The sequence below is a fragment of the Ailuropoda melanoleuca genome, chromosome 1, assembly GCF_002007445.2.
Source record: "Ailuropoda melanoleuca isolate Jingjing chromosome 1, ASM200744v2, whole genome shotgun sequence".
NCBI lineage: Eukaryota > Metazoa > Chordata > Mammalia > Carnivora > Ursidae > Ailuropoda > Ailuropoda melanoleuca.
This window is the reverse complement of record NC_048218.1, coordinates 171851-184443: the sequence shown is the minus strand read 5'-3', so window position 1 is coordinate 184443 and position 12593 is coordinate 171851. Positions and strand designations below refer to the sequence as shown.

General features: G+C 48.4%; 1 protein-coding gene across 1 annotated transcript in view; it reads left to right on the top strand.

Annotated features, from left to right (window-relative positions):
* Positions 1–12593, top strand: part of DIP2A (disco interacting protein 2 homolog A) — an 87721-nt gene that overhangs the window by 25099 nt on the left and 50029 nt on the right. Inside the window, 3 exon segments of the mRNA XM_034654093.1 lie at positions 3893–4012; positions 10601–10720; positions 12103–12318. Of these exon segments, the coding sequence (XP_034509984.1) occupies positions 3893–4012; positions 10601–10720; positions 12103–12318 (456 nt within the window).

The window sequence follows — 12593 nt, the reverse complement described above, 5'->3', positions numbered from 1 at the left end:
TTCTTAGGGATGTGGGCTTCTTGATTTTTCAGCCTGCCTTCTGGGGGAGGGGCCTGCCGCGCTGATACTCAGTCAACCCTGTTTGGGTCGGGTCTCTGTGTCTCCTCAATACTCAGCACTGGAGATGTTCATTTGTAGAGATCCAGATGTATCTTCCTGCGTCTCAGGCTGATTCCGTGGATGTTCAGGCTGGGCTGGTACCTATCCAGTTCGACTCGGGACCGGCTGAAAAAGTGTCCCCTACTCCTCCGCCATCTTACCCCAAATCCCAACATGATTTTTTAAGAAGCGCAGGAGGAAACTGGTCTGAAGCCTTGAATCACTGTTTTGTAAGTGTCAAGCCTACTAGCCAACAGCAAAGAAAGATGTTTAACCTTGGTGGGAATCGGAGGAATGTGGAAGAAAGCCATAACCTGCATGGATTATTGGAGGAATTCCAACAGTGGGGTGCGGTACAGCCAAAGAAGGGCAGCGGTGACCAGCCACTCCCCACACGGGCGCAAGGTGCTCTGGACAAACTCTGGGACATTGGCCCCTTGTCCTCTCTGTGCAAAGCAATGTTTACTAGATCCCCAAACTGCCAAGAGCTCAGACGTCCACCAGCAGAACCCATTCAGTGGAAAGCTTGAAGACCCCCACGCATCAGCAGGGATGAATCTTGTAAACATAGTGGGGAGTGAAAGAAACCATCGCGGAGGAGCACAGCCAGTACAGCTTAGAAAAGCTCGCCGGCCTGCCCTGTTCAGGAGCTCCCACGTAGTCGGTAAAGAGAGACAAGGAAGCGGTTTTCACGGAAGTCGGCGCACTGGGTGCTCGTGGGGTGAGGTGCGGGCTCAGGGAGCTCCAGAGGCGCTTGAGTGCTCCCTGACTGCTGCCATTGTGTCACTGGTTTTTCCCTGTGTAATAATTTGTAAACGGAACACATGGTTTATGCTGCCTATATCGGTATGATACAGTTTACAGTAAATCAACAATAAAAAGAGTATGTACTGACATTCATTAATCCAAAACAAAACAAAAGCAATCTCTGAGTAAAATGGAAATTGAATGGGACTGTTAGAGTGTCTTAAAGCCCACGTGACAGACGTCACCAGCAGCTGTCAGACTGTGGCATACACTGTGGCTTCTGTACCCCACGGAGGGGAAGATGCCACTCTGCTCCAGGGGCCGCTGCTGCGTGATGGGGGAGCAGAGCAAGACGGATATTGGAGAGCAAATGGCAGTCGTCTGCACTCGGGCAGTATTGTTTTATACCTTGGAGCCGCAGGTGACTGCCCCTTCACTCTTGGAATTAGGAAGAGTTTTTGCTTTGATAGAAGACAGATAACAGATATACAAGAATCGATAGCTTTTCCCTGGCAATATTTTAATGAAAAAACTTACATTTATAATGCTTATTAATACCTTAGCTTCCTAAGTCACAGAACCTATATTAGGATCATGAAATCTATTTGAAAGAAATAGCCAAGACCCTAAAATATGAAGAAAGATACTGATTTCCTCAATGGAAATTACTATTTCCAAATTAATCTGTGGACATTATGTAGTCCAGTATGAATACCACTGGCTGGTTTTTAAAATTTCCAAACTTGGGATTGGAAATAAAAACCCATTTGAAGGAGAAAGGTTCTGAGAGCAGCCAATGCATCTCTGAGAAAGAATACTAGTGGGAAGGGCCTGGCCTTCAGGCATTAAACCTGATTGTGTGCACACAGCCACAGCAAGCGGGTGTTGGTGTTCAGGGCAGAGGAGCCCGCCAGTGGCGGGGAAGGCAGTCTGGCAGTGATGCGGGAGAGCGCGGAGGAGCAAGCCTTGTCTCAGGCTGGTGCCACCCCAGAGGCAGTGGGGCTGGGGTGCTCTTCCTGTGTACCATCAACGAACAGAAGCTTCAGAAGGGTTAAAGCTGGAAGCATGTTTGTAATTATAAGAGACTGTAACATTCAGGAAGGTACTTGAATAACCTTTGAGTGGGGTTACAAGATGGGAGACCTGGGCGTTAGAAAGGAAAAGAAAGCAGGTCTGATTCGTTGCCTAGAGATGAAAATATTTCCGAGTGGCTGAGCTGCCACCAGCCCGCCCCAGCTCTGGGGTGCGTGCACAGGCCAGGGTTGTGACCCCAGCAGACCAGGGTTCCTGCAGCTCTTTCTCGGGAACTCATTAGCTGGATGAAATGAATAGAAATTCAAAGAAGAGGAAATGAAGATGTTCAACCCCACCGGTAGATATGGAAATGCAAATTGAAGTGAACCGTCTTCCTCCTATCAGATTGGCAAAATTCTAAAAATCTTTCTAAACACCCAGTGCTGACAAGGGTGTGGGGAAATAACACTTACATGCATTGCTTGTGGGCATATTGCTGTAACCCTTTTAGAAGGGTGTCTCTTTATACCTGTAAAAATAAAAAATGTACCTGCTCTTTCATGTGATAATTTCACATTGGGCTTGCATTTTGTGGAATAAACGAATCTATCTCAAAGAATAAAAGCACCCATATTTTGGAATGCAGATGTAAGGATGTCCATAGGCATGTATCCATAATGTGTAAGGTTCTATGTATTCTCCATTACGAACTTCAAAGTGATTTTACCCAGTCACAAGAAACAAGACGCCAGTCACAGTGCTGACCAGTGTTGCTGTACGTGTGTGTTTGCGCATGCATATGCTCAGATTTTGTAGAAGGAAGGCCTGTTCCCATCTTCTAGCTCAGTGCAACTAAACACCCCAAAAATGCAGTGCCTAAGCACCAGTGATGACCTCTGTTCTGCTCACACACCTGCAGTGTGGCCGGGCTCCGGGGCCGCTTGCCCTGTCCACAGAGCCAAAGCCGGTGTCCTGGTGGCAGTGCTGACCCAGGCCACCGTGCACTGGGCTCCCCGGCCACCGTGGTCCCCGCTGTGCCCTCTTGGTGCGTTGTCTCAGAGTGTCTCCAGGTCACAGAGGGTTGCCTCTGCCCCACTGTGTCTAGGAGTGAGTTTGAGACAGGGATAGATGGCCTCTTTTCAGGAAGTGGTAAGGGCTGGCAGAACCCATGGGGCTGGAAGTCTTATCTACTTTTATGAGATGTCTTGAGGCAGAGACTAAAGTTAAACTTTGTCACTCTGATGAAGCATGACAGAAGGCTTGCATTGTGCTGTTCGCAAAGGTCAGCAAATTAGAGCTCAAGCAACACCATGGATTCTGTGTCATGACCCAGCATGCTTGGGCCCTGTCCCTTCACTCACCACACTGTCCTACGGGCCTCTGTGGTCAGGGGCCATGGAGTGTGGCCAGCTGTCCGGGTGTTGGGTTTGCAGACAGCAAGCGGGGTCCCCAGGCTGAGGGCATCAGCCCCTGAGGTCTCTGCACCCTGTGCTCTGCAGCTGTCACGGTCGTGTGCACCCCCACTCGCCACCGTTCCGTGTTTCTGCCTGTGTCCAAGGACAAGTGGTTCCACCCCAGTGACTGCTTCGTGGGATGTTTTTTGGGGAGTTGGCTGACATCATGGACAGTGCCAGGGAAAGTGACACAAGCCATTTCAGATTCAGGAAACGTTGACGATGAAGACACACGCCTCTGAAGGACCTTCCCAAGAGAGTCTGCCCCAGGTGGCCGCACGTGCTGTGCTGGTGGCTCAGGGACGCTGTGAGCTGGTCACCCTTTTTGCAGACGGTGGACAGTGAGGCAGGGCATCCTGGGCACTTTCGGGAGAGAGAGCGGGAAGTGGGTATTCGTGGCTCTGTCCCCAGCCTCCAGATCCAGGGGTCTTCTGGGCTTCAAGGGCCACCGCAGGGTGCGTGCGCTCAGATTACGGTTGTCGGGACAGTGTGTGCTGTGTGGCTGTTTTAAATGGATTTTTCCATCACTGGAATAGCGAATTGTTGACACAAGACGTTCCTACAAAATTGTGTTGCAGGAGTAGATCCATCCCTACAGGCGGAGAACAGGGTCCCCGGCCCCTCACAGACCACAGCCGCAGGGCCCAAACAGCAGAAGCCGAGGCCCACCAGCTCCCGGGACGAGCGCTTCCGGTCAGGTAGGGACCATACGGGGGGCCGGGCCTCCCCTGTGGACTTGGCTACAAATGTCTGCTGAGGAAATGGTTTTACTCGAACATCATGCTATTTCTCAAGAGAAAATCTAACCTTCACACAATCACGGTGTCTCTCCATGTAACCTGCAGGGTTGGTGGTCTCTCCCCCAGGGTTGCTTATAAAAATCCCTAGAGAAATCGTCCTTCCCCCCACAATCAGTGTAATTTCTTTAAACTTTTTGTCCATTTTTCTGCCGCAAGCTTTGGGGTTGGTATTAGTAATTTTTGTATGTTATGGAACAGCTTTACTACGGTAGGTGTTCTTACTGTTTTTTCTTTTTCTAATTTTGGAGCATTCCTTCTAATGAGATTTCTGCCACTCTATCAGTGCTTTTATCAGTATTTAAGTTAGCCTGTGATACTTTATTTGAATGATCGGAAGGCCTATTGGAAACATTCATGTCACATGTCAGTAGCTTCTGCGCACTCCGCTTCCCCTGTTTGACAACATTTCCACCCTGTGTGAGCATACATTTCCTTTCCATTTAAGCTCTTTCGTTAAGCCCGTTTTTTTTTTTAATGATGAAAAACTTTCAACAGAGATAAAGAAATGACCATTTTGTTTTAAGAATATCTAAGAGGAATGTTAAGATTTTAAATGTTATGTTAACATGAGGTGTGATGGAGTAAGGAGAAATTTTTGATCAGATAATTTTTTACTAATTTAGCATACATTTGTCACACTGTTAATATTTTCTTTTCTGATTATATAAATGATACATGTGATATCAAATATATCATGTTTAAGGACAAAAGTAAAATCACCTGAACTCTGAATCCTGAGACAACCCCCCTCAGCATCTCACTGAGCACGTGCAGACACCCACACGTGCACGTGGACACCCGCAGGTGCACACGGACACAGGCACGTGGACACCCGCAGGTGCACGCAGACACCCGCAGGTGTACACAGACACAGGCACGCGGACACCCACAGGTACACACGGACACAGGTACGCAAACAGGCACGCAGACACCCGCACGTGCACGCAGACACCTGCAGGTGCACACAGACACAGGCACGCGGACACCCGCAGGTGCACACGGTCACAGGCACGCAGACACCCGCACATGCACACGGACACAGGCACGCAGACACCCGCACGTGCACGTGGACAGCCGCAGGTGCACACAGACACAGGCATGCGGACACCCGCAGGTGCACACGGTCATAGGCACGCAGACACCCGCACGTGCACACGGACACAGGCACGCAGATACCTGCATGTGCACACGGACACAAGCTCGCAAACACCCGCATGTGCATGTGGACACCCGCAGGTGCACACAGACACAGGCACGCAGACGCCCGCACGTGCACGCGGACACCCACAGGTGCACACAGACACAGGCATGAGGACACCCGCGGGTGCACACGGTCACAGGCACGCAGACACCCGCACGTGCACACGGACACAGGCACGCAGACACCCGCACGTGCACGCGGACACCCGCAGGTGCACACAGACACAGGCACGCAGGCACCCTCACGTGCACACGGACACAGACACGCAGACACCCTCACGTGCACACGGACACAGGCACGCAGACACCCGCACGTGCACGCGGACACCCGCAGGTGCACACAGACACAGGCACGCGGACACCCACAGGTGCACACAGTCACAGGCACTCAGACACCCGCATGTGCACATGGACACAGGCACGCAAACACCTGCATGTGCATGTGGACACCTGTGCACACCCGCTGATACCCACACACGCACACAGATGTCCCAACACTCATGCAGGTGCACACATGTGCACGCTGATACCCACAAGCACATGCAGATACTTGCACTCACGTGCTCCATGAATGGGTTCATAGTAAAGGCCCCTTCCTCTCCTTATCTTCCTGCCTTCCCTCTTCCCCCCCAATCCTCTACTCCCGGTCTGTTTCCATGTGACAGATGTTAATAAACTGTGAACTTCATTCTAGTTCTAATTCTTTATTTTCTGAATATAAGACCTTGATCATAACTGTGATTTGCTAGTATTTTCTCTGAGGCTTTCTCTTGTCTTTGCATTCTCTTAAAGTGGCTTTTGGAGAGCAGAAGTTTTATTTTATTTATTTATTTTTTAGAAGATGCTGTTTATTTATTTATTTATTTATTTATATGAGATAGAGAGAGAGAGATCAGCAGCAGCGGGGGGGAGGAGCAGAGGGAGAGGGAGAAGCCGACTCCGTGCTGAGCACAGAGCCCAATGTGGGGCTGATCCCACGACCCAAGATCACCCCCCAGGCGGAAAGCAAAAGGGAGGTGCTTAACTGACTGAGCCACCGAAATGCCCCTAGAAGTTTTTAATTTTAACGAAGTCCGACTTATCTGTTTTTTTGTTTGGTTTGGTTTGGTTTGGTTTGGTTTGGTTTGGTTTTTAGTGGATAGTGCTTTTGTTCTTGTGTCCAAAAAAACTTTGCCTCACCTAAAGGTCACAAAGATTGTCACCTCTGTTTTCTTCTAGATGTTTTATATTTTAGCTTTAGGTCTATGATCCATATTTTAGTTGAGTTTAGTATTAGTTCAGGGTATGAATCAAAGCTCATTTTTTGCACACAGATATCCAGCGACCCCACCATTTGTGGAGAACACACTGCCTTTGCTCCTCCATCTAGGAACACCTGCAGCGGCACCTGCGATGCTGCTTCTGGACTCCGTCCTGTCCTGTTGACGTATTCATCTATCTTTACGGCAAAACCACGTTTCCATGTTATGGCTTAGTAATACTTGTTGAAATCAGCAGTGCTTTTCCTCCGAGTTTTATTGTTTTGTTTCTTGCTGTTGTTCCCTTGTCTGTAATGTGACTCTTTGCCTCTGGCACTTTGAAGATTTTTCTCTTTATCTCTGGTTTTGAGTGATTTGATTATGATGTGCTGTTCTCATCATGGCAGCCGTACTTTCACTTTCAAAGGGGAAAAAAATATTTCATTGATATTATAAGGTAAAAACCTAGTGGAAATAGAAGAAAAGGGAAATCTGCCCATAGGTGAGGGCAACAGTGAGCAGTAAAGGAGGTTAGGACAGGGTTACATGAGAGCGGGTGCTTACAACACCCAACCTTATCAGCTGGGGAAGCCTCGTGGAGACACCCGGGGTGGAGTCCGCGACGGAGAGGCCTGGCCGAGCGTCCTCCCTCCAGCTGAGACCTCCCACTGTCCACCCCCATAAGGGCTATATTTATAGGGCCAAGTGATGGGGTCTGAAGTTAAACATTTTTTTTACCTGTGTGCAGTTTGGAGCGAGTTGCATTTCCATGTTATCATGTCTTTACATATTCAGGAGCCTGGGCTAGGTGTGTCTGTCTCCCCTCCCAGATTCCATCCCAGGGGGGCCAGCCAAACTTGGAGCAGCAGGGGACGTGGGAGGATGTGAGGCAAGATTTACCGCTCTTGGAGTCCAGACCAGAAGGGCCAGTTCTGACCTGGAGGCCAGGCTCCCAAGGTCACTCATGCAGCGTGCGTCAGCCTGCCTGTGTGCCCGCAGCGGTGGTCCGTGATCTGGGACAAATCCATACAATACTGGTGCCTTGGTACGTGTAGGTCTATGTTTCTTGGGGTTTGCTGAGCTTCTTGGATTTGTTGGCTTGGACCCTGTTGTGCTGATATTCTGTTGATTTTTAGTTCTGCGTTTTACCTGTATTTATGATTGTGTTCGTTTCTCAGACTGCAGTAGGGTTTAAGGTGTGCGCTCCCGGTCACTGCCATGTTGTTGCCGGGGCTCCTGCACTTGTCTCTCAAGCACCTTCTTATGTCTGGGAGTATTTTTATTAGACCCTTATGTTTAAAGGGTAATTTGACTGAATATGAAATTCCAGGTTGAACACATCTGTCTTCAATACATGTTGCCTTCTTGCCCCCAGTAGTTTCTGTTTAGTAATGTGAGGTGATTCAGTCTTCCTCTCTGGAAGCTGATAGAATTGTCTTGTTGTCTTTGATGTTTGTAAATTTTACTTTAATACATCTATGTGTACATTTTTCATCTTTCCTGATTAGTAGCCTGTGGGCCATCTCACTGCAAGGTTTTTAAATGTTTTAAAAACATTTTGTTGGAGAAAAATTTAAACAGGTACAAAAGTGGACTTCCTCGTGTAATAACCCTCTGGCCTTACTGTCCAGAAGCACAGCCCCAGCCTTGCTCACCCACGCCTCACCTACACCCTCCCTTTCCACATGATCTTGAAGCAAATCTCAGCGATCACGTTATTTCATTTAGATGTCATAATATTCTTGGTGGCTGTTTCTGAAAAGGATCATGTCTTTGTAAAAGATAAAAACCATCATCACAAAATAAGGAACAATAATTCCTTAATATGAAATATCCAAATGTTCATATGCTTTTTAATTTTTATTTCAAAAAAAATTTTAAGTAAGCTCTACACCCAAGGTGGGGCTCAAATTCACACCCCAAGACCAAGAGTCCCATGCTCCACGGACTGAGCCAGCCAGGTGCCCCATGGCTTTTTAAAACCAGTTTGTTTGCACCCAGGATCCAAACAAGATCTACATATCACAAATGGTTGGTAGTGTTTTCAGTCTTTGTTAACGTCTGCATCTGTCCCTCCAGTCTGTGGAAGAGCCTGGGCTGTCTCTGTCAGCTCCTGTGGGGTGTCGTCCTCCCCTCCAAGGCCCCTGAGGATCGGGTTAGGTTTTCGGTTGTCCCTGAGACGAGATAGGGTGCTGTGTTCCCTCACCAGGAGGACAGCCTGCCTGGGACGCCGGCGGCCAGTGATAGCCAGTTCCTAGATACGGTCGGTCATTCATGAGGGTTGCAGAATGGTGAAGCTGCTTTTGTCATCCCTCTTCATTCAGAGGCTGGGCTCCTTCTATAAAGACAGGCTCATCCTTGCTTGGTACCTGGTGCAGGAGAACCCGGATAAATGCTCAATTCTTTCCACTTACTTGTTCCTTTTTAGAATAATGAGTTGGGTTGCTGGCATCCTCCAATGGCAACCAATTAATTTTGCTTCCTCTTTTTCTTCCTTTCTGTTCTTTTGTCTGTGTGTGTGTGTTTGATATCCTTTTTTTTTTTTTAACTTATTTATGTGGGGGGAAGCAAAAGGAGAGGGAGAGAATCTCAAGCAGACTCCCAGCTGAGCACAGAGTTTGACGTGTGGCTCAGTCTCAGAAGCCTGAGATTGTGACCTGAGCCGAAATCAAGAATCTGATGCTTAACCCTGAGCCACCCAGGCGCCCCCAGTATTTGGTATACAATCCATTCTAGCATCTATCCTTGTTGATATTCAGACTATTCCATCCTTAGCCTTTGGCCGCATCTTCCAGTCAGCGCCACAGTCCTGAGCTGTTTGATCAAGTCCTTATTGGCTGTCATGACAAGATGCTCTCGGCTCCTCTGTGTGTTTCCTGCGCCTACCCTAGACTCTGCCTTTCTCAGAGTCCTTCAGTGAGCATGGGTATTTGAAGACCACATTCTGGGTGCAAGGGTTACTCATTGCTATTGGGCTGCACTTTTTTTTTTTTTTAAGATTTTATTTATTTATTTGAGAGAGAGAGAGCAAGAACACAAGAGAAGGGATGAGCGGCGAGGAGCTGCAGAGGGAGAGGGAGAAGCAGGCTTCCTGCCAAGCCAGGAGCCCAACGTGGGGCTCACCCCCAGGACCCTGGGATCATGACCTGAGCCGAAGGCAGACTCTTAGCTGACCGAGCCACCCAGGCACCCTGGACTGGCACTTTTCCTAGACATTTCTAGTGGATGGAGGTTCAGCATAATAGTTAAAGACAGTGTCACATGTGTTCATGCCGACACTTCTACTCAGATCCAGGAACAGAGGCCTACGTAACTTTCCTTCTGTGTTTGCATCTTCCTCATGAGTGTTTTTGTTCCCAGGGATGGTGGCATCGCTGTGTGATTGCAGAAAAGACTTTACATTTCTTTTCTTTCTTAAGTAGTGGAGCCCAACACAGGGATTGAACTCAGGACCCTGAGATTGAGACCTGAGCTGAGATCAAGAGTAGGACGCTTCACTGACTGAGCCCCCCAGGCGCCCCCAGAGTTTATCTTTCCTATGCATCCTTAGTAAATATCTGCAGAGGAACAGGCTAAACAGTCTAACTGTGTATTCGAAAGTCATTTCGAACAGTTCAGGCCAACAACTGGAGACACATTTAGGTTCATTTGTTTCCGTTTATTTTTAATTTGGGGGATTTCTTTTTAAATAATTTTGATTTATAACTGAAAATATTTACATGGGTCCAAATCTACAAACAAAGGGACATTTAAAGAAATCCAGGGCCAATGTCATAGGCCATGCTTATTTTTTAAATTTTTTTTGATTTTTTAAATTTAAAATCATTTAATTACCATACAGTGTATTATTAGCTTCAGGGGTAGGACTTAGTGATTCATCAGTTGCGTGTAACACCCAGGGCTCCTTCCGTCACGTGCCTCCTTAATGCTCGGCCATGCTTGTGTCTCATTCACATTCAATGAAAACAGGTAAGAGTATGGAACTTAATTTTGTTACTTCATAAGCAACCTTGTAGAAAGTGTCTTTATTGCTGTTGTTTTTATGTAGATGTTCACAGTGAGGCGGTGCAGGCGGCTTTGGCCAGATACAAGGAGAGGAAGATGCCTATGCCTTCAAAGAGACGTTCTGTTCTTGTGCACTCGTCGGTGGAAACCTACACGCCTCCAGGTATGGATGACCCGCTTCAGGATCGGCTTCTGTGCGCCTTCCACAGCCCTGAGCTCATAGCCTTCCTTCCCCCTTCCGACCTGTAGTCAAGATGTAGAAAAATTAGAGATTACAAATGTTTGCATATGTGCCATATTCCTCCCTGAAAATCTGTGGTATATACAGTGTGGCTCTTACCCAAGTGGGTGCTTGCTTTCTACAGGACTTCTGGGTAGATTTTAATTCTTTTACTAAGATGCTATTTATGCTTTTTAGTCAAGAGAGGAACCTAAAATCAATGCTTACTGGAATACTAAAGTTCTCTGATTTAAGAATTTTAAAATTGTTCTTATTAACGACCACTATATTGTTACCAGGCCTTAAATGGGAGAGTATAGGCTATTTGGAGGCTTTTAAAAAATTTATTACTGTTTCGTTGTCATTACCTTTAGAAATGAGAACTTCTACATGGAGCTTCTCTTCAACGAAGGTGTTGTAAGCTCTGTCTCTGTACCCCACCTGCTGTTGGTGGTGTGTGACGCTCTGTGATGCCTGTCTGTCTTGTTTTTGAAGTCACGAAACTGGCAACATGAGTTTTTGGATGGATGACGTAGTGAAAACCAAACACACCAGATTTACAAGCCAATTTGGTGTTTTGGTAACACTTCCTTTCTAAAGGAAATAAAAGTTTATATTGTTGAAAAAAAATCTTCTAGAAATAGCTGTCAAAGTATTGTTTCTACTAAATACAACTATAGATACTACCCACTTTTTAAAAAAACTTTTTAATCATAATAATAGAATGCACAGTCCTGCCGACTTGATGGAACCTTAATGAGCAGTTAGTCTTATTGACTGAAGCAGTTGTCTGGGGGAAGGAGTTCTTGTCAGCGCTCATTGCCACCTCCCCTAAGAGGACGCAGCTGGACAGGGGGAGGCCTGGAGTGGGTTGGGGCTGCTGCCCCATGAGCCCCGTGCTGCCTCGGGAGGCCGGCGGAGCTGTGTGTGAAGATGTGTGGGGTGTTCACACAGATGAGCACTCAACACTTGGGGTCTTCTCTGCTTTTGGGACCCGCCAAGGGATGTGCTGAAGCCATTTAGGGCTTGGGGTTGCCTTCACTCCCAGCGTGTGGTGCTCCCAGACAGTCCTCTGGGGGAAGTCGGGCTTGTGAAACCACTTTCCCAGGTAGGGCTCCTTGGATCTCACAGTCGGGCAAACACAGGCCCTTCTAGATTTGAGGGCAGCCTTTGAGATGACCCCTTGGCCATTCTGGGGCCCAGCGGTGTCGGTGTGCAAAGCTTGCCACGTGCAGGCCTGGCAGACGCAGGAGCCAGTGTGGGAACTCCGCCCTCCTCCCTGACTCATCCCTACATCATGCCTGTCGTCATTATTTTAACCACAGACACGTCATCTGCCTCAGAAGATGAGGGCTCTTTACGGCGACCCGGGCGACTCACCTCCACTGCGCTCCAGAGCCATTCCAACACCGAGCCCTGGCTCGAGCTCGGCCGGGCCACTCAGGGCTCGTCCACCTCATCCTCTGCGTCCTCCGTCTCATCTCACCCGGGAGGGAGACCCGCCGCCGCGCTCACCGGCCCGGCGGCCCACGCCCACATAGGTCAGTAACGGGCTGCCACGGCCCCTCCAGGACAGGGGTGCCTCTGCGCCCATCAAGACCCCCTTCTCTTCTTCATCCGGAAATGTCTTTTTGGTAACACAAGTACATCTTGATACTTCTGTGGTTTGGCAGTTCCAGACCGTGTGGTGTGTTGGCCTCCCCATGGGCCCCAGAAGTGGTGGTGTTTCTTGATGTCATATCCCCTCCTGCTCTGGAGGGGTGGACTGGGGCAGCGGCAGGTGTGGGGTGCACGGTCCCTCAGACGTGGCCTCGGT